Here is a 26,967-nt window from a genome sequence, read left to right as displayed (position 1 = left end):
GGAGGGGCAGACCCCGGGAGCCGGGAATGGGCGGTGCGGGGAGCGGCAGGTGCGGGGGGCGGAGCCCGGAGAGGAGGAGCCAGGAGGGGGCGGGGTCGACGCCGGGCGAGCGGGTGGGGTGCGCCGGTCCGCTCCTGCGAGAGCAGCTGGGCCCGCGGAGCTGGAGCTGGATACCGAGCCGGGGCCCGGGCGGGAGTCAGGGCCAGGGCCGGGCCGGAGCGGGCTCCAGCGATATGGGGTCGGCGGACTCCAAGCTGAACTTCCGAAAGGCGGTGATCCAGCTCACCACCAAGACGCAGGTGCGCCCGGGGCCCCGGCCTCCCCATCCACCTGCCGGGCTGGGGGCTGGGCAGGGCTGGGGGGGCTGCAAGAACTTGGCTTGCCGGGAGATAGGGGGACCAGATGGCCAGGAGGGTGACGCTGAGGCCAGGGCCGGAGCGAGACCCCTTGGCCTGTATCCCAGGGCTCCATCCCCTAGCCCCCACCCCCGGCCTTCTCTCCCGGGAACATCCCTTTTCCCGCAGCTGCTGCTGCCACCTTAGGCTGACGTGTGCCTACTCTCCAAGCCGGCGTCGCCAATGTCCGCCCCTCTGTCCACCCCCCTCCCAAGCCCCTCCAGCCTCGCATCTCCAGCCTCCTCCCCCGCCCCAAAACACCTCCCTGCTCTCCTCCCTGCCCCTCGGTGCCCGCGGGTGCCGGAGGCACAGACCCGGCTGACTCAATGCAAACAAAGCCGGCCGGCGCCCTCCCGGATCCGCGAAACAGCTGGTTCGCGGCAGCGGCCGCGGCCTCGCTGGGCCCAGGTCGATGCCCACGGCCAGGGAAGGCCCAGGTCTTGCTGGGAACATGCAGAGTGGCGGGCAGCGCTGCAGCCTGGCAAGGGGACCTGCTTCCAGCTCTATGGAATCCAGGTTCCCAGCTGGGGACCACTGCTCCAGGGGGCTCCCCCTTTGAGGCCCAGCGGTGGGGTTGGCTGTGTTTGCAGGTACCCTCTGTTCTCTGGGTCAGGGCTAAGAACGGTCCAGGCTGCCCTTGATACCTGAGGGCATCTTTCACCCTAGGCCATGCTTGCACTCTCCCCTGAGTCCACAAGTGGCACAGAGGCCACCTCCTTGCCCCCAGCGCAAGGACCTGGCCCCAGCAAGGCTTCTTCCCTGCCCACCCCTCTCTCCTCACTCTTGGAGCCAGGCTGCTCTGGCCACAGAGATGCCCAGCTCTCACTCCTCAGATCCCCCGCTTTCAAGGGAGTCAGGACCTGCCGCCATCTGGGACTTTCCTCCTACGCCCGCCCCCAGGGCTGTCTCTGGCTCTAGGCGATTAGAGTGGGTTCAGGGGAGCCATTTCCCCACAGCCAGCTGGTCACAGCTGCAGAGGCCAGGCCTCTGGTCCCACACTCTCTCGATCCCACAAGAGAAAGGTCAGGAGCCCGGCAAACAGCCCGGCTGGAGAGTCCAGCCCCAGCTGAGAGGCGTTTGATGGAAACCAGGCCTTGCTTCTCTCCACTTCCCCCATGGCTCCTGGTTATTTCTGGCGCTTGGATCTGAGGGTGGCAGGTGGGCCAGCCTCTCAGTGCGGGTCCATAGGGAGAGGAAGGAAGGGAGGCCTCCATGTTTACCTACCTGGTGGGGGGGGAACACCTTGTTGGAGGAACGAGGTATGGGCTGTAGCCTCAGCAGCCAGGGTCCTTTGCCAGGCCAGCAGGGCCACGTCCCAAAGGATCTGCGTGGACAAGATTCCTATATGCTCCGGTCCCCTCCCCAAAATACAGAGTGCCTTCATCTTTCCCTGGCTGTGGCCCTGTGACAGGGCTGACTGAGATGGTGCTGTCTCGTTTCCCAGCTGGGGACAGTGAGTTGGCTTGGGACAGGACTGGAGCCAGAGACCAGCCTGGGTCTCCCTCTGGAGGGCCCTGGGCCCTGCAGGTGGGAGGGGGCCTGGGCTGCCTGGAGGGAGAGACCCTCAGGAATGAGGCCACCTGCCCTATGTAGTGACCCGGCTTGGGCAGCTCAAGAGATGGGACCAGATCCGAGATGGCGTTTCCAGACCTTGCCACTCGGAGTCCCCAAGGAGATTCAGGCCAGTTGTGTCCACAAGGTGTCTTCCTGTCCCAGGCCTTCAGAGGCTGTGCTGTGAACACAGATTTTTGCTCTGAGCAGCAGACAAACAGACCCAGCACCTTTTCCCGTGGCCTGGGCCGGAGCTGCCACCGCTCGGCCTTCCCTGCCTTCCTGTGCTGCATCCTGTTTTCTTCCTGCCTCGGGCTAGGCCTGACCCTGGTCCTGAGGGCCAGCAGCTTTGGCTGTGTTTCCGGAGCCTTTCCTGGTGTGGGTGGGGCCCTGGCGGGGGCACATTCCTGGACCTGGGACCCTCTCCTAGATCCTGCCCATTTGGAGATTGTTTGCCATAGGTCAGATGATACCGGGTGGGTCCATGTTTACATGTGTGCACATGTACGTGTGTGTGAATGCCGTTGTGACACAGTCCTCCGGTACAGGTCACCCTTAGCAGGCTAGAGCATTGCTGGTCCTTCCCTTCTCCCCACCACCAGAGAGGTTCAAAAGATGCAGCTGGTCCCCCAGGCTGGCAGGGGCTTTGGTCTGAGCAGGTCCTGGTAAAGCTATGCTAAGAATATCTGGTTTCCCACCAGGGTAGCTCAGTGCCCCTGGCAGCATGGGCCTGCCCACCTCCAGCAAAGAAATTGGCTTGGATTTTAGAAGCTTCCTTGCGTTGGGTGGAGCCCAGCTGGGGTAACTGAGGCAGGGGCTAAGCCATGTCCCCCCTCCAACAAAAGTTCCAGTGACCCTGGCAGTACCTGTAGCATCAGGTTAGCCTGGTATGATCAGGTAATGGTCACCAAACTGAAGTGTCTGAGCCACAGCTGGGACCAGGTGGGGAGGCCCAAGTTGGGGATGGGGGAGGTGAAAGTCTTTACTCTTGAAGTTCAGGGCCAGCTCCCAGAGCTGGGACTTTCATCTGCTTCAGGTCTGGGCTGCCCTGGGGCCTCCCAAGTTCCCTCCCAAGGCTCTCTCCTCATTTTGAATTCAATCCCCAGGTGACACTTACCTGATGAACTAGGTCAGAGGTCAACTCCACTTGATGAGTGTCTGCCCCTTTAAGGGGGTAGTGGCTATGTGGGAGGTGGGGGAGGGTGGCATCCCAGAGGTGTTCCCAGATGGTGGGGGGCTCTGCACGTTTTCTGGGATGTTCCTTCCCCACTCCCGCCCCGGCCACCCACACGGGGATGTGTTTCCCCTGGATCCCAGTGAGTGTCAGAGAGCTGTCTGGACTGAGGGCGTGTGGGCCAGCAAACCCCAGCCCCAGGGACCCTCCTTTGGTCTTTGTTCCTCTCTGCCCGGCTAACTCGCTCTACCAGTTCTGGAACTGAGCACGTCCTGGTGCCAGGCCTGCCCTGAAGGCCATGGCCACATACTGCCCTGTACCTCAGAGGGGGGCATTGTTTGGGGGGTGGGCTAGGGTAAACCTGGACCCTGGGGAGGCTTGTGGCCAGGCCTGAGTTTGGGCAGCCCTACTGGTGCTCAGCTCTGCCCCGTGGCGGGGCTGAAGGGATCTCTCTCTAGGACTAATTACAGCCTTTGGCTGAACAAATATTGGCTGAGTGTCTTCCATATGCCTCAAGTGCACGGTCAGGGAAGAAGGGCTGATGGACTAGTGGGGCCTCCAGGCAAGCGCACCCAGACCTGTTGGGGACTATGAGTGACTGAGGGGGGTTCCAAGGTGGGAGGGAGCCCGCTGGTCCAAGCTCTGGGAGACTTCTTGGAAGAAGCGGCTTCAGAGAACAGAATTATTTTTTAACAAGATTCATATTTTTTTCTGATGGTAAGACATGCATATTGCATGCGGGTTTGTGGTGTGGTAGCAGGGCCCCATCATCAGCCCTTTCAGAGAAGACAAAAGTCTAGGTTGATTGGAGCAACCCAGGAAGATCTCGTGCAGGAAGTGCTATTCAGAAGAGTAAGAGTGTCTTGGACGCCCCTCAAACCGATGAACATTCAAAAGGAAAAAATAGTAATACATGTGCTTACAGAAAAATATAAAGAAAAGAATAACCACCCCATGAGATAATTGCCATTGACATTCTGTCATTTTCTTCTAGGCTTTTATTCCTGTATCATTTAACACAAAATTGTGATCATCCTATAGTTAGGTTTTAAAAATAAATGTATTTATTTATTTATGGCTGCGTTGGGTCTTTGTTGCTGCGCGCAGGCTTTCTCTAGTTGCAGCTAGCAGGGGCTACTCTTCGTTGTGGTGCACGGGCTTCTCATTGCAGTGGCTTCTCTTGTTGTGGGGCATGGGCTCTAGGCATGCGAGCTTCAGTAGTTGTGGCACGTGGGCTCAGTAGTTGTGGCGCACGGGCTTCGTTGCTTCGCGGCATGTGGGATCTTCCCGGACCAGGGCTCGAACTCGTGTCCCCTGCATTGGCAGGCGGATTCTTAACCACTGCGCCACCAGGGAAGTCCCCTATCGTTGGTTTTATATCTTGCCTTTTTCATATAACGTTGTACTGTGAGCATTTTCCATTCATTCATATTCTTTGAAGACGTGATTCCGATGGCTGTGTAATATTCCACTGTATGCGGGTGCCTTAACTGTTCAAGCATTTCCCCAGTTGTTGGTTATTTAGGTTGATTCCAACTTTTCACTGTTATCAACCCTTCAGTAAACATCCTCATACCTGCACTTCTCAGGCCATTTCCTCAGGAAAGATTTCTACAAGTGGAGTCCATGATTCAAATTGGTTGTCTATATGACCGACTATATAACTTAAAAGGCATACGTGTGTTGAAGGCATGTTGCCTTGATAGGACCGGTGGGACTTTGGGATGTGTTAGAAGGGGCGGGCGTGCTGGGAAGAGGGGAGAGTCTGAGCAAAGGCAAAGAGGAAGTATGGCAGGGCTGTGTTGTTGAGATAGTAAAAACAGGTGTGTGTGTACACACATACCTGTGCACACTTGTGTATGTACATGTGTCCATGTACGTGTGTGGCTTGTATGTGCGTTTAGGTGTGATCTTGGCTGACTCTCTGGCCGAGGTCTGGACTCTGCAGGCAGTGGGGAGCCCTAAGATCTTTGTTGAGGGAACAATGCCTTTGGTGCTGTGTGTTTTTTTGTTTTTTTTTTTTGCGGTACGCGGGCCTCTCACTGTTGTGGCCTCTCCCGTTGCGGAGCACAGGCTCCGGACGCGCAGGCTCAGCGGCCGTGACTCACGGGCCCAGCCGCTCCGCGGCATGTGAGATCTTCCCGGACCGGGGCACGAACCCGCGTCCCCTGCATCGGCAGGCGGACTCTCAACCACTGCGCCACCAGGGAAGCCCTGGTGCTGTGTTTTGAATGCGTGTTGGGGACAGCGTGGAGGTGGGATTGAGGGGGTGAATTTGGAGGTGGGGCCCTGGCAAGAGGGGCCTGAACTGCAGCACAGGTGGTGGGTACCGAGAGGAGCAGATGTTGTCAGAGAGCCGCGGGATGACTCCTTTAGATTTGGCATCTGTTGGGTATACCAGCAGAGGGTGGAGGCTGGGGCCAAGGGGGCAGCCTGGGTGAATGGAAATGAGCATATGTCCCCTTGTCTTCTTCCTAGGGGGAGGGGCACAGCCTGGCTCTGGTCCCTGGGCGCTTGATTTGGGGGTGTGGCCTGGGGAGGCCCCCAGATGGGGAGGGCCTGCCAGAGGGGGATGGAGAGTTACTCAGGGTCACACAGTCCCTCAGGGACTGGGCTGGGCTTTGGCTACTGGATTCAGTGTCCAGCTGGCCCCTGACCATCTGTGTCAAGTGTCCCCAGCCTGCCTGTGCCACCCGGGGCTCATGGTGGCTGAAGGATGTCTCCCATGTGGGAAGGCTTCTGGCACCAGCAGGGATGGAGTAGGGGGCTTCCCTTTCGGGGGCTCCCTTGGCTAAAGGGTGGGCAAACTGTGGACCTGCTGGCAAGAGACCGTGCAGCTCTGGATACCGTATCTCCCCACAGCCTGTGGAAGCCACTGATGACGCCTTTTGGGACCAGTTCTGGGCAGACACGGCCACCTCGGTGCAGGATGTCTTTGCACTGGTGCCGGCAGCGGAGATCCGGGCAGTGCGAGAGGAGTCGCCCTCCAACCTGGCCACTCTGTGCTACAAGGTGAAGGGTGCCCGGGCCCTCACTGCCACTCCCACCTGAGCATTTCCCACCCTCCCAGGGAGGCTGGAGCTGGCCCAGCCCTGTGGTCCAAGAGGGAAGGCACCCAGGAAATCCTCCGTCCAGGTTGGAGTGGTCCCAAGTCTTCACTCACTTCTCCCCCTGGCTGGGCTCTGGGGGAAGTGATGGTGCCACTTCCTGTGAGGACTGCCTGTGAGGGCTGCCTGTGGGTGACACTTTCCATAGGTCAGCTCATGTAGCTCACCTGTGTGGTTGGTACTGTCAATGTCGCCATTTAACAGAGGAGGAAACTGAGGGCCAGATGGCTGGTCACTTAGCAAGATCTCAGCCAGTGAGTGGTGGGCTGGGTCTCGCTCCCAGGATGCTCTAAGCTGCTCCCTGGCCCATGTCCCATCCTCCTGGGCTGGCTGACCCTGTCTGGAGAGGCGGTCCGGTAGGGTGGCCCCACTGTCTCTCCCCCTCTGAAGCCTGGGGTGCCCAGCCTGACCCCAAGTGCCAGGGCCCCACTCCCTAGCCTGCCAGCGTGCCTCTCTGCCCATCCTCGCAGGCTGTTGAGAAGCTGGTGCAGGGAGCTGAGAGCGGCTGCCATTCGGAGAAGGAGAAGCAGATTGTCCTGAACTGCAGCCGGCTGCTCACGCGCGTGCTGCCCTACATCTTTGAGGACCCTGACTGGAGGGGCTTCTTCTGGTCCACAGTGCCCGGGGCCGGGCGAGGAGCGGTCTGTGGACCTGGCCGGGGCTGGGCGGGAGGTGGAGTTGTGGTGACAGGGAAGGAACCCCTTCAGGGCCGGCCACATTCCTCCAGACCTCTTCTGGGGTTTGGGAAGGGCAGATGTAGGGGCGGTGCGGGTGCTGCTGAGAAGGGGGGCCAGCTCTTCCTCCTTGAGCCCCCGCTTTCTCTCCCATGGGGATCTCTGCCTCTACAGCTGGGCAGAGATGGGGGCAGGGCAGCTGGGCCCTCCCCCCCCCCGCTGCCCCACCCCCTCCCTGGCTTTCTGTCCAAGCAACTGGCAGGGGGGTGGGGAGGTGGGCAGTGATTCCCAGCAGGGCTGAGGCTCTAGAGTTTAGGGGCCTCACCTGTCCCCTCCCAGTCAGTGGGAAGGTCTCCTCACTGGTCCCAGCCCCGCTTCCCCACTCTGTCCCGCTTCTGCCTTGGGAGGTTTGGGGTGATTAGGGGTCTACTTCCGGTTCCTTCTCCCACCTCTTCCTCCATCCCTCTGCCCGCAAGTGTCTGCCTGGGCCCAGACCCCGTCCTCCTCCCATCCCCCCTCCAAGTCCTGGGGCCACCTCTCCTTAGCCAGCTACGACTGAGGGGGCCTATAGGCGCTGTGTCCCAAGCAGGGAGAGGACGATGACGAGAATGCGCGGCCCCTGGCTGAGTCCCTGCTCCTGGCCGTCGCTGATCTGCTCTTCTGCCCAGATTTCACCGTCCAGAGCCACCGGAGGAGCACCGTGGTGAGAGCCCCCCAATCCCCGCCCCCCGGGCCGAGGAGGGCTCTGGTCCCAGGTTGGGGCCGCTTGAAATTCCCTTGGGCAGGGGCTGCTCCAGGAAGGTGGGGCTGCCTGGCACGCATGGTCCCGGGGAGGGGGCGGTGGCTGGCACGGCTGGAGGGGAGCCAGCTGGTGCCCGGCCCTGCCCGCTGCATCCAGGAGATCGGGCACAAGCACCCATTGTCTTGGCCTGGGCCGTGGGTGGAGGAGTGGGGCTTACACACAGGAGCCCTGGCCCTCTCACTGCCCGTGGACCCGTGGACCGGACCTTGACTGTTCTCCGTCCCCCACTCCCACGCACCACCAGGGGCACCTGATTCCGTTCTGCTCCCTCCCTGTCTCTCTCTCCCTGTCTCAAACTGGATTGAGCAAGTACCAGACTGAAGGAAAAGGAGCTTTCAAGAGGTCGAGAACATTCATTTCTTCCCGTGTGCATTAGCACCTGGGGCATTTTGAGGGTCTGTCTTTAGGAGAATATGAGGGTCTTTGCCCCCAAGGATAGCGGGGGGCTTGGGTTGGCCTGATTTCTCTCTGACCCTGTCCCCAGGACTCGGCGGAGGACATCCACTCTCTGGACAGCTGTGAATACATCTGGGAGGCTGGCGTGGGCTTTGCTCACTCCCCCCAGCCCAACTACAACCACGACATGAACCGGTGAGCTTGCTGAGGAAGTAGCTGGACCCCAGGCCTGGCCCCCTGCACGGTTCAGAGAGGGAACCACGCGTGGGGTCTTCCAAGGAGACCCTGCCCGCTCGTGACCCAACTTCAGCCTCACAGGGATAAAATGGAGTCATTTCTTTTCATGGACCTGAGCTGGGGCGGGGCCGGGTGGGCGCGCCCTCCTACAGGAGAACTGCGGTCCTCAGGTACTGAACCCTCTCCTCTGTCCTCCCTGCCCAAGGATGGAGCTGCTGAAACTGCTGCTGACGTGCTTTTCTGAGGCCATGTACCTGCCCCCAGCTCCAGACAGCAGCAGCGTCAATCCATGGGTGCAGTTTTTTTGTTCCACAGAGAACAGGTGAGGGGCCCCTGGCCTTTCTTTCCATTTCTCCTCCTCTTGGTTCCAGGCAGCCCAGCGCTGAGGCCGTTTGCCAGCCCTGTGCGTCTTATTTGAGGGGATGTGCTGCCCCCTCGTGGTGATGACCTATAAGAACAGTCACACCCTACGCCAGCTCTGTCCCATGTCCCATTGGGGGGCCCTGGGTGACCCATGCCTGGGCCCTCCATCTAGAGCCCTGCTATCCAGTAGAAATATAATGTGAACCACACATGCAAGTTAAACATTTCTAGTAGAGACCTTTAAAAATAAAAAAGAAACAGGTGACATTAATTTTAATAATGTATTTCATTTAACCCAATATATCTGAAATATTAGCATTTAACACGTAATCACTATACAAAATTATTGAAATGTTTTGCATTCCCTTTTCATAGTGAGTTTTCAAAATCAAGTGTTTAGTTTACATTCACAGCACATCTCACTTCAGACCAGCCACATTTTAAGCTCTCCATAGCTACATGTAGCTTGTATTGGACAGTGTAATTTATTTTATTTTTATTGGCCGCACCGTGGGGCTTGCAGGATCTTAGTTCCCCAACCAGGGATTGAATCCGGGCCCTCGGCAGTGAAAACACCGAGTCCTAACCACTGGGCCGCCAGGGAATTCCCTGGGCTGTACAGTTTATTCAGTGGGTGGAGAGGGGGCGTGATAAATACCCTGAAGGGTGGGGAAGCCCTGCCCACATGGGGGCATTTATGGGCAGTGGGGGGCATAGGAGCACATGGAGGTGACCCATGGCTGGATTGAGTATTTAGAGCAGGTACACGTGCTCCAGCTGTGCAGCTCCAGCTGTGCGCTGGCTGCACAGGGGTTAGTGCCCCTCAGTGTCATGGTTCACCCTCTTCTAGACTCTTATTCCCACATGGCAGGCCTCATCCTTCAGGTTTTGCTGGCTGGCTGCCCCTTTCCCCCACCCCAGCCCCCAGCTCCCAGAAGGAGCGAGAACCCAGGTGACTCCCTCCACCAGGCACGGTCAAAAGCTGGCCAGAGTTTTCTTTCTCACCAGCATTATGGGGCAAATGGCCACTTTGCCACTTGATCAACCCCCTTGGGTCTCAGTTTCCTCATCTGTAAGATGAGGAGCTTGACCTCTGATATCTTACAAATCTCTGAACGGAGTCATTCTGTGGCCTGGGGGCTGGGGCATGGGGCACATGCTTTGCCTCCCAAGGGGAAGCCCGCCTTCCCTGTGGGCCCTCCAGCCCTTCTCTGAAGCCCCAAGGAAGGGTACCTGCCCCTCAAAAACGTCAGGGGCATGTCCTTTATACATTTGCCCAACCCTGTAGATCATACAGCGTCAAGAGTGAACCCTGGGGACTTCCCTGGTGGTCCAGTGGTTAGGACTCAGTGCTTTCACTGCTGAGGGCCCAGGTTCGATCCCTGATCGGGGAACTAAGATCCCACAAGCTGTGGTGTGGCCGAAAAAAAAAAAGAAAAGAGTGAATCCTGATGTAAGCTGTGGACTCTGGGTGAAAATGATATGTCGATGTAGGGTCTACAGTTGTAACAAGTGTACCACCCTGGTGGGGGATGTCGATAGTGGGGAAGACTGTGCACGTGTTGGGGCAGAGGTTTCACGGGGGAAATCTCTGTGCCTTCCTCTCAATTTTGCTGTGAACCTAAAACTGCTCTAAAAAGTATTTTAAAAAATAATTAAAGGGCTTCCCTGGTGGCGCAGTGGTTAAGAATCTGCCTGCCAATGCAAGGGACACAGGTTCGAGCCCTGGCCCGGGAAGATCCCACACGCCGCAGAGCAACTAGGCCCGTGAGCCACAACTTCTGAGCCTGCGCTCTAGAGCCCGCGAGCCACAACTACTGAAGCCCGCAGACCTAGAGCCTGTGCTCTGCAAGAAGAGAAGCCACGAGAAGCCCGCGCACTGCAATGAAGAGTAGCCCCCGCTCACGGCAACTAGAGAAAGCCCACGCGCAGCAACGAAGACCCAACGCAGCCATAAATAAATAAATAATAAATAAAATTTAAAATTAATTTAAAAAAACAATAGGCTTCAACCCCTGGGGGTGAAAATCTAAGGGGTGTGGGCACGCTATCCTACAAAGAGCCCCTCAGGACTGGCCATCCCACTCTTGGTAATAAATTCCTTCTGGCCTTGGCCCAGCCTGGCCTGGGTCCCAGATGCAGGCAAGGATGAGGAGGGGTCTCTCCTTCGTGGGAAGGGATGAACTCCTGGCCCGAAGATGGCGGCCTGGCACTGAAACCCTTGTGGAATGAGGGGGCTGGCCTGGCTGACCCTCCCACCTGGCCACGGCAGGGGGCGGAGGGAGGGCTGGGCTGGTGGGTGGGGTCTCTGAAGCCCCGCCCCTCCTCTCCTGCCGCAGACACGCCCTGCCCCTCTTCACCTCCCTCCTCAACACCGTGTGTGCCTATGACCCTGTGGGCTACGGGATCCCCTACAACCACCTGCTCTTCTCTGACCACCGGGAACCCCTGGTGGAGGAAGCTGCTCAAGTGCTCATTGTCAGCTTGGACCATGACTGCGCCACGCCCACCGTGGACGGTACCACCACAGGCACAGCCATGGATGATGCTGACGTAAGGACGGGAGAGGGAGGGCAGCCAGCCCTGCCTGGCTGTGGGCGGGTGGCACGCCCTCTAGCGGAGCTGGGCAAAGGATATCCAGTGGGCACCTCGTGGGGGTATCTGGGGTCAGAGGGGGTACTGCTGCACTGCCTAGGCCTGGTGTAGGGGCAGGGGGTGAAGGCACCTGCTCACCCCAGGCTCCGCCCTCCACAGCCTCCAGGGCCCGAGAACCTGTTTGTGAACTACCTGTCCCGCATCCATCGCGAGGAGGTGAGTCCAACGATGCCCTTGCTCTTGTGGGTTCTTGATTGCCCACCCTCCACAAAGGTTGTGGCCTTGCAGGGTGTGAGGGGATGCAGATGAGATGGGGGTAGGGAGAGTCCTGACCCCTATATGAAGGAACCACGGTCCCCGTGGACTCAGGCCACCACAGGTGAAGTAGTGATGGCAGGACCGCGAGGGTCTTGAGACTCAGAAAAGGGCTGATGGCCTCAACTGGGTGAGGGTAGCCGGGAAGACTTCCAGGAGGAGGCGGCTCTGATGTCAGGTTTGGTGGGGGAATGACAGTGGGCGGAAAGGCCAGTCCCACCTGAGTTCCTGTGTCTTGTGACGTTGGGGGAGGTCCTTGTGCTCCCAGAGCTCTAACCTCTGCAACTATGACATGACATGGGGACAGTAACTGTGCCCTTGCCTTGTAGTGAGGATTAGTTGAGAGCACAGCCCAGCAGGCAGCAAGGTGCTCAGTGAATGACAGCTCTCTGAGGATAGAATGCTCCTCACGTGTCACAGGGCGATGGGGAGGGGTGGAAGGATGTCACCTGTCAACAAGGAGTCCAGGTGGGCACGTGAGGAGGTCACTAAGAGCAGATGGGGAACCTGTGGTCTGGCGGAGGGGCGGGGTGCTCTCTAGACCTGCCCTGGACCCAGCTTCTGAGGGGCTGCCCTCAGGACAGCTGTTGATGACACTGGCATCTGGGCCCCTCAGGCTCTAGAGGTGGGATCAGGCCCTGGGGGGCTCGGAGGCATTTGTGGGAGGCCTGGCCAGGAAGCCTGGATTGTAGGGAGCCGGACTCGACAGGCCCCTGCCCTTCCCCCACCCAGGACTTCCAGTTCATCCTCAAGGGCATAGCCCGGCTGCTCTCCAACCCCCTGCTCCAGACCTACCTGCCCAACTCCACCAAGAAGATCCAGTTCCACCAGGAGTTGCTGGTCCTCTTCTGGAAGCTCTGCGACTTCAACAAGGTGGGCCGGCCTCGGGGGCCCAGGCTGGCGGGCAGTGGTCTGCCTCAGGGATGGGGACAGCGTCTGGGGAGGCTCCCGGCAGAGGGAGAGGGTGGGGCAGAGCTGCCCCTCCCCCTGACTCTGCCCATCTGTCTCCGCCTCCCCCCAGAAATTCCTCTTCTTTGTGCTGAAGAGCAGTGATGTGCTGGATATCCTGGTGCCCATCCTCTACTTCCTCAACGATGCCCGAGCAGATCAGTGTAAGGCTGGGGTGGGCTGAGGATCCCTGGGGGGTTCCTCGCGGAGGGGCAGTCTCGGCCAGTCTGTCCTGCCTCCCAGCAGCTCAGGCCTGGTGCCCCGACCTCCCGGGAAGGGCTTCTCCCTTTACCCCCAAGATGGGTCCCTGCCCTGGGCTCCTTTCCTCCCCTCCCCACCCAGCGTGGTGACCCCTCCCATGCCACGTGCCGCAGCTCGGGTGGGCCTGATGCACATCGGCGTCTTCATCCTGCTGCTTCTGAGCGGGGAACGGAACTTCGGGGTGCGGCTGAACAAGCCCTACTCAGTGCGCGTGCCTATGGACATCCCGGTCTTCACCGGCACCCACGCCGACCTGCTCATTGTGGTGAGGGAGCTCCCGTCAGGACCTGGGGGTGTGGTGTAACGTCCCCTCGGCTGAGTCTGGAGGCGCCAGGGACCCCATGGCTGCTCCTCTGCCTCCCCGCACAGGTTTTCCACAAGATCATCACCAGCGGGCACCAGCGGCTGCAGCCCCTCTTCGATTGTCTGCTCACCATCGTCGTCAACGGTAGGGGGCCCCAGAGCCCGCCTTCCCCCATGCTCACCACCAGGGGGCGCCAGGCCACAGGTTGACCTGCCGCTGGCTCCCTGGTTCAAACCGGCTGGGTACAATGGAAACATTAGGGCAGCCAAGTATGTACTGGTCAGTTTTCTAGTAGCCATATTAAAAAGGAAGAAGGAAAGAAAGAGAGAGGTGACAATAATTTTATTATATATTGAATTTAATCTGTTGTATCCAAAATACCATCATCTCAATATGTAACCAGAATACAAAATTATTGAGATATTCTCCATTCGTTTTGGAATCCGGTCTTCCAGATCTTGTGTGTGTGTCCCATGCGTACAGCCCACATCCATTAGGGCTACGTTTCTAGCACTTAATGGCCACATGTGGCTTGCGCCTGAGGTATTGGACTGCGCAGGTTTGGACGAGGGCCCCGCCCACAAGCAAGGGCTGTAGATGGCTGCCTCCGAGCTGGGAGGGGGCTCAGGCTGACAGGGGCACGGGACCCAGCAAGGTCGGGGCCCAGGGCTGGGGCGGCATGACTTCCGCGTGGCTGCTTTTTGGAGAGGAAGGTCCTGAATGGGAGGGGCTGACTTCTCCGTGGTCCGGTTTGGACTCCAGGGTGGGTGGGATGTTGTAGGGCCTTGGCGACCTCTAGCTGCATTGTTGGACTGTGAGTTCTGGGGCCAGAATCTCACCTTCCATCACTGGCTCCGCCCCACAAATCTTCACTGAGAATGCACTTGTGAACAAGGTAGCCACCAACCCTGCCCCATCCCGAGGGAGAAAGGCACAGGGCAAGGAAGCACACAGATCAATCTGTGACTTCAAGCCGTGTGCAGTGTCGCACTGCCGACTCCCCCTTCACAGGCTGTGCAGAAAATCTCTGTCTAATTATATATGGAATATCAGCTTGACATTCTATTAAACTTTTTAAAATAATATTTTTAGTTTTTGGCTGTACTGAGCAGCTTGTGAGATCTTAGTTCCCTGACCAGGGATCGAATCTGGGCCCCCTGCAGTGGAAGCTCGGAGTCCTAACCACTGGATCGCCAAGGAATTCCCAGCTTGATGTTCTAGAAAGAGTTAAAGATCCTGTGTTTGTATCCCTGCCCAATCATTTTATAACTGGAGAACTTTGGACAAGTTTATGAACCTCTCTGAGCCTCAGTTTCCTCAACTGTAAAATGGGGACGGTCCCCTCTCTGTCCACCTCCCTCTCAGATGCGGGGAGGAGTGGGGGAGATGGAGTGTGTGAGTGGCTTTGTAAACGGCGGCGGCTGTCCACAGGGCAGGGGCCGGGGTGGAGCCCTGGGGCTCTGCAGGAGGCATGGCCAGTGTGGCTTTAGCCTGTGGCGCTTGGTCTTCCTGACTTTTCGGGGGACTTCACAGGCAGGGGGCAGGGAGGATGTGGGAGCAGTAGCATCGTGTCCCACCCAGGCCCAGGATGTGCTGGGGTGGTTGGTGGGGGCCCCAGGAGTGAGCCGACCCCTCCCCTGCAGTGTCCCCCTACCTCAAGAGCCTGTCCATGGTGGCCGCCAACAAGCTGCTGCACCTGCTGGAGGCCTTCTCCACCACCTGGTTCCTCTTCTCTGCCGCCCAGAACCACCACCTGGTCTTCTTCCTCCTGGAGGTCTTCAACAACATCATCCAGTACCAGTTTGACGGTGAGGCACCGGTCCAAGCCCCTGGCCTGGCCTCGGGGGCAGGAACCAGAGTGGGCAGTGGGCGAGGACACCTCCCCATCTGAGGAGGGCACAGCCCTCCACCCCCGTGTTTGTTTGTCCAGCGTGCATTTATTGAGCACCTACTGCATACCAAACCCTGTGCCAGGTGCAGGGGATTCACTGGGGAACAAAGCAGAGTGCCCTCTGCCCCGTGAGGCTCATAGCTGGGGAGGGAGCACGGAGCGGGACTTCAAACAGATGGTCACCCAGACAAACAGGCCATCTTAAATCTGTTGAGAGGGAAGTGCAGAGTGGCATGGTCCTGCTGGGTGTCACAGATGCCGGGCTGCCTGGTGTCAGTTAGGGCCTTGCCACTTAGCTCTGTGACTGTGTGCACATAGCCTCTCTGAGCCTCAGTTTCTTCATCTGTAAGATGGTCATAATGATAATTCCCAGAGTCTCCATCTCAGAGGATATTGAGAAGATTAAGTAAAATAATCCCAGAAAAGTACTTAGCACTTGCCTGGTGAACTAAATGTCAGCAGTTATTATTTCCCAAATAAGTAATATTTGCACTGATCTATGAGGGATGAATGGGGGTGGGGAGGGGTAGAAAAACATGGGGGGAGCACAATGTATGCAAAGGCCCTGGGGTGAGATGTGTTGAAGTGGAAGCAGAGCAGGGTGGTGAGAGGCAGGGACCAGAGTGGTGGACGGGGCATTGAAGGCCCATAAAAGCGTCTTTTATATCCCCGGGAGCCAAGGGCGTTCAGCGTGGGCGACAGAGCACAGGCACACGCCATATCGTCCTTCTTCCCGGTGACCTGACTTGGGGGACAGTCAAAATATTGAACAGCTGGCTTGGTGGGACACTGACACGCTGGGCCCGCCCCACTCTGCCAGCTGTTACCCCTTAGTGCTGGGTGGTGAGAGGGTCCGGAAGGTACCAGGGAGGGGCAGGGGCGGAGCTCAGCACAGAAGCTCTTTTCCCGAAAGGTAGCCTCCCGGTGTAGCCTCAGACCACAGACGCTGCTCGACGCCAGCCCTGCCTGGCTCCCTCTCTTCTGTGCCCTGTGCTGTCGCCTCCCCCTGCGGTAGACACCCTCCTGTCGTCCAAACTCCCCCTCCCACGAAGACACCCAGGTGAAGGGGGTGGCAAGGGGGCCTCCCTGAGACACGCTTCCTCCCCACAGGCAACTCCAACCTGGTCTACGCCATCATCCGAAAGCGCAGTGTCTTCCACCAGCTGGCCAACCTGCCCACGGACCCGCCCGCCATCCACAAGGCGTTGCAGCGGCGCCGCCGGGCTCCCGAGGCCTTGTCCCGCACCAGCTCGCAGGAGGGTGTCTCTATGGAGGGCTCCCACCCCGCTGCCCCCGCCGAGCCGGGCACCCTCAAGGCCAGCCTGGTGGCCACCCCAGGTCCGGTGCCGGCGAGGGGCAGGGTGCGGTGCAGTGGCGGCGAGGGTGGGGGTGGAGGTACGGGGGGCCCGGGTGGGGCAGCTTGGTGGGGGGACCGGGCCTTGGGGCTGAGCGTTGGGGGGTCTGGCACAGCATCTGTGAAGTGGGGGGAAGTTGGAGACTTTCGGGGCCGGCCCCAGGCAGAGGCTTTCTAGGGGGAGCACTGTGGCAGGAGTCCTCACGGCTCCCCACCCCACCCCCCAGGCATTGAGAAGCTGACGGAGAAGTCCCAGGTGTCAGAGGATGGCACCTTGCGATCCCTGGAGCCTGCACCCCAGCAGAACTTGGCAGAGTACAGCCCAGCCTCGGAGGTAGGTGCGGGGACTCCTGGCAGGGCTGGGTGGCGAGGCTGGGCTTTCCCTTTCTCCCTGGCCTCCAAGGTGTAGGCCGGGCCGGAGCACTGTGTAGCAGAGGGGCAGGTGCCCAGTGCCCAGGGCGTCAGGCTTGGCACTGATGACTCTCTGGGGATGGGGGTGCCTTTCACAGACCCCTCCCTTGTTTATTGGTCACGGGCTCAATCCCTTGGCCTTGAGACTCCTCACCCGTCAGCCTTATCTAGGCTGGGCTGGCCTTTACCCGGTCTGCTCAGTCAGCTCCTGGCCCTAAACCTGTCACTGGGCTGGGCAGGGTCAGGCAGGGCCTGGGGCCCAGGGCAAAGGTGCTGGGCTGGGCTATCCCCTGCTTTGGGAGTGAGCCCCCTCCCTGCAACATGGGCCAGTGGGGAGACCTCATTGCCCTCCCCAGCCCCCTGCACCCTCTCCCCACATCCCTCTCTCTTATTCCTTCCCCGGGACCAGGAGCCCAGCCAGGCGTGGCGCGAGCAGCGGCGACTGTCCAGCGCATCAGCCGGTGGGCAGTGGAGCCCGACGTCGGAGTGGGTGAGGGTGGGACAGATGGTACAAGGTGCGGGGGTGGGTCCGGGGCTCCTGGCCCTGGGAACAGCTCAGGAGAGGCTTGGATGGGAATGGGTCCAAATCCAAGCACTGGCCCGGGTCAGCTTAGGGGTCAGTCCTGTCTCATGACCTTGGCTTCTCTGGCTTGGTTGCTTCCTGTGTCTACACTGTCCCAGAGTTTGTTCCCCAGCAGGGTTAAGCTTCAGTTATCCACAGCCCTTTCTTAGTAAATCACCCTTTCCAACTTCCTTCCCCAAATCACTTGCCCACTCCCTTACGTGATTCCTGAGATCACCACTAATTGCATTTGCACGGGGATAATAAATGTCCCTACCTCATCAGGCCATTGTGAGGATCAAAGGGGATACTTTCTGGCACACAGGACACGCTCAGTGAGAGGCCCCGGCTCTCCCCATGAATAGCAGTCACTGCCCTGTACCAGGCCCCTGCTGTGATGAGCGGGGATGCCTTCTGCCCTGGGGAGTCCGTGGTTTCAGGTCAGGGGTCAAGCCTATGCCACAGCCTCTGGGGGCTGTTTTGCCAGCCCAGGAACCCCAGCCCCTCCCCCAGGTCCTCTCCTGGAAGTCGAAGCTGCCGCTGCAAACCATCATGAGACTACTCCAGGTGCTGGTTCCCCAGGTGGAGAAGATCTGCATTGACAAGTGAGGCTGGGGGCGGGGCTGGGCGGGCTGGGCTGTGAGGGGCCAGCCCAGGCTGCGCGGGGGTGTGGCCGGGAGCATGGGCCTCGGGGGTCCAGGGTGAGCCATCTGCTCCCCTTGACCTTCAGAGTGGGCACACTGGAGACCCTCCTCTCCCTGGCAGGGGCCTGACGGACGAGTCAGAGATCCTGCGGTTCCTGCAACATGGCACCCTGGTGGGGCTGCTGCCCGTGCCCCACCCCATCCTCATCCGCAAGTACCAGGCCAACTCGGGCACGGCCGTGTGGTTCCGCACCTACATGTGGGGCGTCATCTATCTGAGGTGGGCCCCTTGGGGGTGGGGCAGTTACCGGCCTGGGTGGGTCTGGCATCCACCCGAGGGTCAGCTCAGTGGGGCTGTGCCCCACTAGGGTAGTGGGGTTAATGTCAAGACAGTCAGCCAGGATGGTCTTGTCTGGTGGAGGGTGGGCACCCACTTCCCCAGGGGCAGGGGGCAGAGAACATCAGGGTGGGAGGACGACAGCCTCGCTCCTCCCCAGTCTTTCCTGCAAGGCCTCCCGGCACCTGGGTGACGGCCCACTCCCTCCGCAGGAACGTGGACCCACCTGTCTGGTATGACACAGATGTGAAGCTGTTTGAGATCCAGCGGGTGTGAAGATGGAAGCCTGCAAGGGGCAGGGACCAGGGGAAGCCGGGGACCCTGGTCCCCCGATGTTCCCCCCGACCCACCATTCTGAGCTTTAAATTACTACGGTCAGGGCTGGGGGCTTGAGTGGCTGAGTCCTGAGTGGCAGAGCCAGGAGGCCCCTTGTGGCTGGGATGGTGGGGGGCCCCCCTGCCTCCAGGCTGGATTGAGAGGAACTTTCTGTCTCCAGGACTGCAGCCCTCCACCAGGGGCCCACCTCACTCTGGCTCCCCTTCGGGACCCGTTTCTGTGCTGACCCTCAGTGCCCGCCTGGCTCCTGCACTGCCCAGCCCTCTGCCCTAGTGGGCTGCCCAAGAGGGAGTCTTGGGTGGCCCCTTGAGGCACCTGGGCAGGGTAAGGGGAGCCTTTCCGAGCCTCCTAACCTGAAACCACCTGGTCCAGGCCCGGCTCGCTGCCAGGACCCCGGGAAGAAGGAGGGTGACCAGGCTGCTTGTGGAGGAGGCTGGGGGCTGACAGGCACCGAAAGCCAGATGAGGGGACCTCACGCATTTTAGGGATTTGGAGTGGGGTGTTGAGGGTCTCCTGCTATATTCTTCTGGGTCAGTGAATATAGCCTGGCTGGCTCTTGTACAGTAATGGGGGCGAGGGAATGGGGGCAGGGGACAGCTGACCAGTCCTCCCTGACCCTGCCCACCACCTGATGACTTGCGGGGAGGGGGACCAGGATACCAACGCCCCATCCTCCTGATTCCGGCTTCTTGGTCTCCCTCACCCCACCTGTGTCAGTACAATCTTTGCTTTGTACAATCGGCCTCTTTACACAATAAAACCCCCCTCTCCATGCCCTGCGTCTTTGTGCTTGGAGGGGAGGGGGTCAGGCCATGGCTCTTGTTCTCAGGGAAGCTGGGGACTCTGCCTCCCAGAATCAGGCCCCAGAGGGCCCTCGGTGCGCACCTGGGAACCAGCGTTTGTCACTTTCTTGGGTGGGGAAGTGGAGGGTTGGACGCCCCAGGCTGTGGCCCCCCCGAGAGAAAGAGCCCACACAGGAGAGGCAAGGGGCCTGCCTCCCAGCCTCCTGCACGGCCCCCAGGCAGCCAGTGAGACAGCGCTGGGGGTCCAGCACCCAGCTGCAAGGGGTACAAGCCTGGCCTGCAGGGTCTGGGGCTACCGTCCCTGCGCCTCACCCTGGGCCTCACCCTGGGCACAGTTCACTGTTTGCGCTGGGCTCAGGGAGATGGATGGGCTGTCAGTGCCTGCCCTCCCCACCCGATGGCTCAGAGGATCGGCAGGCCTGGGGTGAGCGGCTACAGAAAGTCACCGGGGGCTCCGTCCTGGGGAGAAGGTGTGCTGGCGAGGGGTGGGGGGATGCGAGAGCCCCGGCTCCTCTCTTCCCACCTCCTCCCATGCATCAGACAAGGGGAGGACCATACGAAGGGTTGAGACCCCTCGTGGCCCAGAAATAGGATTGTCCCAGCCCTACAGCCCTGCCCAGGAGGACTGTCCCTTCCCACCATGTACACAGAGTGTCCTCTCTGTCCCCGGGAACAAATGCCAGGAAGCCCGAATGTAATCGATCAAACAAACAGGGTTTATGTCAGCGGGAGAGAGCTGTTGACCCCTGCCTAGCAGCTAATTAACCAGCTCATTAGGAGACGGGGTGTGTGGGGAGAGAAGGGCAGGGCTGCCTGCCCAGCTGCGAGCTTCCGGATGTCCTGGGCTGAGCTTGGACCATGCAGGAGGCAGACCCCCAAGGCCTGGCCCGGTAGGGGTGCCCCTCCCCAAACTCCCCGGAATCATTTAGGGCTGGCCGTCCCTGAGAGTAGCTGTGTGGGCTTCCTGGGGCTGCGCTGATTGTGGTGGTGAGCAGGGGGCAGGTGTGTGCTCAGTCCCGGGTGTGGGCCTTAACAGTTCAGTGTCCAGGTCCTGCCCTTGGCCTTGGGCTGCCGTGACCACCCGCCCCAGAGAGGATCTGGGGAAGAGGAGGCTTTGGGGAATCCAGGCTGGTCTAGGTCCGCCTGGAATGGGGCATCTGGGTTACGTTCTCCCCAGCCTTGGCACTTCGGGGGTGTGCAGGGGGTGGGTTTCTTGGGCGCTCTCAGGCTCCCAAGTAGACCTCCACCAGCACCCCGACAGAGTGCATGCGGTAGAAGACGCCCAGAGGCAGGCCGAAGTTGACGATGGTGAACCATGTCCGGTAGCCATAGAAATCCTTTTCCAGCCCGTTCTCGAACTCCGGGTGTATGCCAAAAGCTGGCATCATCCACAGCTGGGGAGGAGAGGGGGTTGTTGAGTGGGGGAGGGGCTCTCCCATCCCCCAAGGCCCTCAGCTCACGGGAGGCCCCAGAACCTGCAGCTCCTGCGGCATACCCCCCACCCTAGCATCCCCTCACCCTTAGGCTTTCAGAACCAGCCCCTCTCCCCCTATATCCCCCTCACCGCATCCCACAGAAGGCCTCAGCCCCCTCCTTGGCCTGCCTGGGGCCAGCCTAAACTCCAGCTGGATCCCGAGACCCCAGGCTGCCACCACCACGGTACAACCTGCTCCACCTGGGCTCCCCTGGGCCCTCATTTCCATCACCTTTTTCTGCTCTGGGTTCATTCTTCCGCTGTCATGGCTCTCTGCCCGCTCCACCCCGACCCTGCCTCCTGTCCAAATTCTGCCCGTTTCTCAAGGCCCAGATCAAACTTTCACAAAGCCTTCCTTGGCCACCTGGGCCCACACTTCCTTCTCTGAGCTCCGACCACACTTTGGGGCCAAGTTATTACTTATGCTCTGTCTGGACCAGAGGTTTCACCCTCTGAGGTGTTTCCAGCACAGCTATTACCCTCATGGGCTAAAACAACCTGGAGTTGTCCCGGGACTGCCACTTGCAGGCTTGTGGGAACACGGCAGGTCAAACAGCCTATGGCTCAGTTTGCTCATCTGTGAAATGGGGCCAGTAATAGTGCCTGTTGCATGGAGCTGGTGTGATGATTCAGAGAGATGCACGGAAAGGTGGACTTGGAACTTAGCAGCCGCCGGGCCCCGAGCAGTCATTGTCAATACCTTCCCCTAGAGATTCTTTAGAAAAACAGGGCCTTCTGATCTCTTCCTTTGACTCAGGTCAGTGGACCATTAATTATTTGGTAATTCTCTGACTGGTCCCCCTGTGTCTCCTCAGCTAAGCTCCCCGAGGGTAGAAATCCTATATGTATGTTTGTAAATAGCACTTAGCTACATGCTTGGCACATTCATTCATGCCAGGCACCTTGCAGGGAGCTGGGGGACACGCCCTACTCTCAGGCGGCGTCGAGCTGGTTGGAAAGGGGCCTGTGTCCTTGACGATCAAAGGGACAAGCCGGTCGCCCTCGGGACAGTCAATGCACAGTCCCTTGATCCATCCCTTCCTGAGCGAGGCTTTCTGGGGCCTCCTCGCCAGCTCCACTCCCAGGCCTCCCGGCCCCGCCACTCACTGTGATGTTGCAGAGGATGAGGAAGAGTGAGATCTCCTTGAGGGCCCGCCGCTTCCAGTTGAGGTGGCTGTAGGAGTGGATGTAGGCCAGCGAGGCCTGCCGCAGGTCCTGGCCCAGCTCCAGCAGGGAGCCCCTGCGGGGAGGCTCAGCCTCCCACTTCCCCGCCAGGCTCTCGGGAGCTGCCTCCCAGAGTGGGCGCCGGTGCAGGCCCTCGATGATGAAGAGGTTCTGGGCTATGTGCTGCAGGATGAGAAGCAGCGAATAGGCCAGGATGAGGTGGTTGAGTAGCTCGTGGGGGCGAGTGGCCACGATGGCCACGATAGAGAAGTAGGAGATGCCCATCTGGCCCAACGCCGCGCCCATCAGCAGCACCACGTCCAGGCTGCGGGTGGGGTTCTTGAGCGTGTCTAGCTCTCGCTCCTCCAGCCCATGGATGGCCATGCCCGCCAGGCACGCCAGGCTCATAGTGGGCAGTGCGGCTGCATGGAAGCCGTAGTAGATGGTGAAGTACTGGCGCGCGATGGCAGGGCCACTCGCCTGGATCTGGAAGAGCACGAAGACGCACGTGCCTGCCACCAGGACCAGCAGCCCCAGCACCGGCCCTAAGATGGCCCCGTGCAGGTGGAAGGGCGGGGTGCCGGGGTGGGAGCCCGTGTGGGGTGTCAGGCGGCGGCCCACGTTCTTCCACATGACGAAGAGCATGCCACAGCAGATGAGGGAGTACTCGGTGCTGAAGGGGTAGAGCATCAGGTAGCCCTTCTGGAAGACCTCACACGCGGTGACGTTGAGGCACAGACAGGTGTTGGTGTTGTTGCCTGGGAGGGGGCAGGGCAGGAGGGGACAGACGTTCAGGTGGGCCTTGCTCTGAGGAAACCAGATGCACAAATCAATCTGTTCACCTCCTGGATTATGGCAGAGGCGGAAGGGACCCAGCCACCCATTTTACAGATGTGGAAACTGAGGCCAACAGAGAGAAGTCAGAAATCACAGGATGGTCATTCTTTTTTTTTTTTTTTTTTTTTTTTTTTGTGGGACCTTAGTTCCCCGACCAGGGATCGAATCCGTGCCCCCGGAAGTGGAAGCGTGGCGTCTTAACCACTGGACCACCAGGGGAGTCCCCAGGATGGTCATTCCTTGACAAAGGGATTCTAGACCTCAAGTGCCAAGCTTAGGTAAAGCATTTCACACATGATGTCTTTGGTGCCAAATGTCACCTCTACAGATTACTTGCTGAGCGCAGGGGGAAGCCTGTAACCTTATACTGGGAGGATCTGGCTGACACACCACGACCATCAGCAGCGTCCACTGCGGGGCAGACATCTTGCCTTGTGATGAGGCGCCCTGCAGAGGGCACGGTATCCCCTGTGGAATGTTGGTGTCCAAAATGCTCAACCCAAATCTAATCAACACTTTGGTCCATACTTCCCGTTTCTAGGAAAAGCAGGGGATTTGGGAACAAGTCAAATGCCACCACGAGGAAGCAACCTGACAAATCTCAATGTCATTAGGGGAAAAGAGACTGAACTGGGCCACCAAATGTACTGCACGTTTGAACAAACCATCTTTAAAAGACATTTCATGGGCTGATTGGAGAAAGTCGAACAGATTGATACAGAGGATGGGGATGAAGTTAAGGCATTTTGTTAGAAATTACAATGGCATTTGTGCTAATGTAGGGAACGATATGATTTTAAAGACGTGCATACTGAAATATTCTGAGATGAAATGCCAGTATTTCTGCAACATAAGTAATTCAGCAAAAATACTGGAATGCATACGGCAAAATGTTAATAATTATTACATCTAGGTGATGGGTATGTCCTGTTCTTCTACTCATCTGTATGCTTGAATTGTTTAATAATAAACAATCCATGATGTCACTTGCCGAAAATTCTCTTTGCACAGGTCTTCTGAAAAATGGATCTGGAGCATAAAGAATGCCCACGGTATACAGGCATGCTGAGATTTATGCAATGGACGTGTGAATGCATGAGTCTGCTGGGAAGGTTTGGCTGTACACAAGTCAGGATGGTGATGCCACCCGGGGCGGGGGGAGGTGTATACATACAGGTGTGGCTGAATCCCACAGACGGAAGTGTTCCCATGTAGGTTTAAGGGACATGGCCTCTAAGGGCAGACTGACAAGTAGGGCACTGGGTACATGGAACAATCCAGGGAGTTCTTTCTGCCCAGAAACCCTCTGTTCTTCCTTATATGTCCAGGTACCTACAACTGTGTTAGGAAGACATTCCTTTCAGTCTTGAAGGCTTTTTGGTTTCTTGCAAGTAAAATGCAAATACCAGGGGTAGAGTGCATACCTGGGCTTATCAGTGAATAGCTCAGCCAGGATTAGTGGTTAGCTTACTGATAGCTAGATGGATGCCTGGAGCGGGCTTGCAGAGTGCCAGCACCTGATGGGGCAGGCCCAGAATGGGGGCAGGATGGGTACCATTGGCAAATGTCAGTTTCCGTTTAGTCGTGATCTGGTCTCTAGAGCTTTCTCCCAACTCTGCAGAGTCATTGAGCCTCACCTGTTGGAGGGAGTGTAGCGTGCACGCATGTGTGTGTGTGTGTGTGTGTGTGTGTGTGTGTGTGTACATTCAGCGATTGGGGGGCAGTCATGGTCTCCTCTGTACCTGAGAACTTTTCCATGAGGGCGCTGAGCTCAGTCTCGATCTCATGGTGCATGGAGTCGTTGGTGACGGCCAGAAGCCACAGCAGCAGATTCGTGGCCAGCGTCAGCATCAAGCCACACCTGGAGGAGGTGCTACACTCTGCCACACAGCCTAGCCGGCTTCCCGGGTGTCCCACGTTCACCATCACTGCCTTTGGGGTGACCACTCTCTCCCAAAGCCAGATGCCATCTGCCATTAGAACTTCAGGAGGGGCAGCCCTAGGGGCTACCTGGGACCCATTCCCAGACTAACCGATGATAGCCCCAGGGCCACCCTGTCCAGGGAAGCTGTTGGGGGGCCAGCATGAGTGGGGGACAGGGGTATCCCAGGAGCTGTTGGAAGGAGAGAAGGTGCCCGCATCTTACCTAGTGAAGTTGGTCTGGATCTGGACGCAGTCCTTAGAGTGCTTCCAGAGCACCCAGGTCTGAAAGAGAAAGGGCCTTGAGCCCAGTGGCTAGGGGTGGGGCGAAGGTTGGTGGTGGGACTATGGGGCATGTGTTCCAGTTGCATGTGTGTATTTACAATGGAAGGGACAGTGAGGAAGCCTGGGTTGGATTTGTGGCTCCAGGGTTTCCTTGCTGTGTGGTCTTGGGCCAGTGGAAAAACATCTCCGAGCCTTAGTCTCCTTGGCTCTAAAATAGCACTAAAATGTCTATCAGGGGAATGCCTACTTATTGGGGCAATAAAAAGGATGATGCAAACAAAACACATAGCACAATGCCTACAGATCAGGAACTCAGGAGGGAGTTGGAGATTCATTAAGAGTAGCTCTGGGGACTTCCCTGGTGGCATTAAGAATCCACCTGCCAATGCAGGGGACACGGGTTTGAGCCCTGGTCCAGGAAGATCCCACATGACGTGGAGCAACTAAGCCCATGCACCACAACTACTGAGCTTGCGCTCTAGAGCCCGCGAGCCACAACTACTGAGCCCATGTGCCACTAGAGCTTGTGCTCCGCAACAAGAGAAGCCACCGCAATGAGAAGCCCGCACACCACAACAAAGAGCAGCCCCCGTTTGCCGCAACTAGAGAAAGCCCGCGCGCAGCAACAAAGACCCAACGCAGCCCCAAATAAATAAATAAATAAATAAATAAACCTTCTTTAAAAAAAAAAAAGAAGTAGCTCTGTAGGGCTTCCCTGGTGGTCCAGTGATTAAGACTCCATGCTTCCAATACAGGGGGCCCCTTGGTCGGGGAACTAAGATCCCACATGCCGCTCGACCAAAAATATAAATAAATAAATTGTATTTAAAAAAAAAAAAAAAAAAAGGAGAGTAGCACAGTATATCCGGGGGTGTAGATTTAGGTGCACACAGGTACGTACAGGCAAATGTACCTATAGGTGCCTGCGTTTCAGTGGCGCAGTGTGTGTGTGAGGCTGACACATGTAGGTAGCATGGGTGCGGGCACACAGAGGCACGTGGAGGGGCGCTGTGGTGCGTGCGTACATACTCTGGGCCGTGTGGGTATTTGCTGATGTGCCTGTTTCTAGGCATAGGCCGGGGTGCGTACGCACGCGGCGAGGGGGTGCGAGAGGCGGGTCACCTGGATGCCGATAAAGATGATCTCGATGGCCGGGAAGACGAGCTCCAGCTGTGACTTACAGCGGATGTGGCTCATGCCGTAGCCCACGCGGAAGACGTTGAGGCAGATGCTGCAGCTACCAAAGAGCACCAGGGAGCCTGGCCGGGCCAGGGGGCCGTTGGCACCTCCCCTGGAAAGAGCCCTCCCTCCCCACCCCTCTGCATCCACCCAGGCGCCCCGACACTCACCGCGCACCCAAGCGGGTCCCGCGTGCGGGTCCCGGTGGAGCACGGCTTGCGGCCGGCGGGTGGTCCTGGCGGTGTAGTAGAGAAGCCAAAGGAGGGCCAGGGCCTTCAGCGCCGCCAGCAGGATCCACACATCCCCCAGCGTGATGGCCACGTTGTTGAAGATCATGCTACAGATGAAGGCTCCGCCCAGGAACACCACGTTGAGGGCCAGGAGCCCCGAGAAGAGCTGCCCGGCCTTCTGGGCCTGCCGGTCCCGGCGCAGCAGCAGTGAGAAGTGCCGCAGCAGCCAGGACCTGTTGAGGGGCGAGGCGGGGGCCCTTGTCTGCTCGGCCCCCGTGGCCACGTGGTTCTCCTTGGCCGGGGTCTCTCCAGTCTCCTGTGCTTCTGGAGAGGCCATGGATGGAGCCTCAGTAGGGGCTGGGGAGGGAGACAGGGTTCTGGCTGGCTGCCAAGCCGTCCTGGGCTCAATTCCGCTTCT

General features: G+C 58.7%; 2 protein-coding genes across 3 annotated transcripts; one reads left to right on the top strand and one right to left on the bottom strand.

Annotated features, from left to right (window-relative positions):
* The first annotated feature begins 151 nt into the window (after nucleotides 1-151).
* On the top strand, nucleotides 152-19,458 carry HID1 (HID1 domain containing). 2 transcript variants are annotated; one of them, XM_065896888.1, is made up of 19 exons: nucleotides 152-299; nucleotides 5,983-6,132; nucleotides 6,698-6,868; nucleotides 7,491-7,604; nucleotides 8,188-8,294; nucleotides 8,542-8,658; nucleotides 11,039-11,252; nucleotides 11,454-11,510; nucleotides 12,342-12,482; nucleotides 12,631-12,721; nucleotides 12,932-13,083; nucleotides 13,188-13,266; nucleotides 14,766-14,930; nucleotides 16,124-16,351; nucleotides 16,595-16,701; nucleotides 17,188-17,268; nucleotides 17,854-17,945; nucleotides 18,106-18,264; nucleotides 18,534-19,458. In XM_065896888.1, the coding sequence occupies exons 1-19, from the start codon at nucleotides 234-236 to the stop codon at nucleotides 18,595-18,597; spliced, it is 2,355 nt and encodes a 784-aa protein (XP_065752960.1). In that variant the 5' UTR covers nucleotides 152-233; the 3' UTR covers nucleotides 18,598-19,458. The 2 variants fall into 2 exon arrangements, with proteins under 2 accessions (XP_065752960.1, XP_065752959.1); XM_065896887.1 differs by having other exon boundaries at nucleotides 234-299; nucleotides 7,488-7,604; nucleotides 18,534-18,597.
* A 701-nt stretch (nucleotides 19,459-20,159) lies between these two features.
* OTOP3 (otopetrin 3) lies at nucleotides 20,160-26,967 on the bottom strand. The gene is made up of 6 exons (XM_065897534.1): nucleotides 26,490-26,967; nucleotides 26,263-26,399; nucleotides 25,082-25,140; nucleotides 24,678-24,796; nucleotides 22,042-22,856; nucleotides 20,160-20,854 (listed from the first exon to the last, which is right to left on the bottom strand). The coding sequence occupies exons 1-6, from the start codon at nucleotides 26,884-26,886 to the stop codon at nucleotides 20,684-20,686; spliced, it is 1,698 nt and encodes a 565-aa protein (XP_065753606.1). The 5' UTR covers nucleotides 26,887-26,967; the 3' UTR covers nucleotides 20,160-20,683.

Source organism: Phocoena phocoena, chromosome 19 (genome assembly GCF_963924675.1).
Source record: "Phocoena phocoena chromosome 19, mPhoPho1.1, whole genome shotgun sequence".
Classification (NCBI taxonomy): domain Eukaryota; kingdom Metazoa; phylum Chordata; class Mammalia; order Artiodactyla; family Phocoenidae; genus Phocoena; species Phocoena phocoena.
The sequence above is the reverse complement of the archived record's forward strand: the minus strand, read 5'-3'. Positions and strand labels throughout refer to the sequence as shown.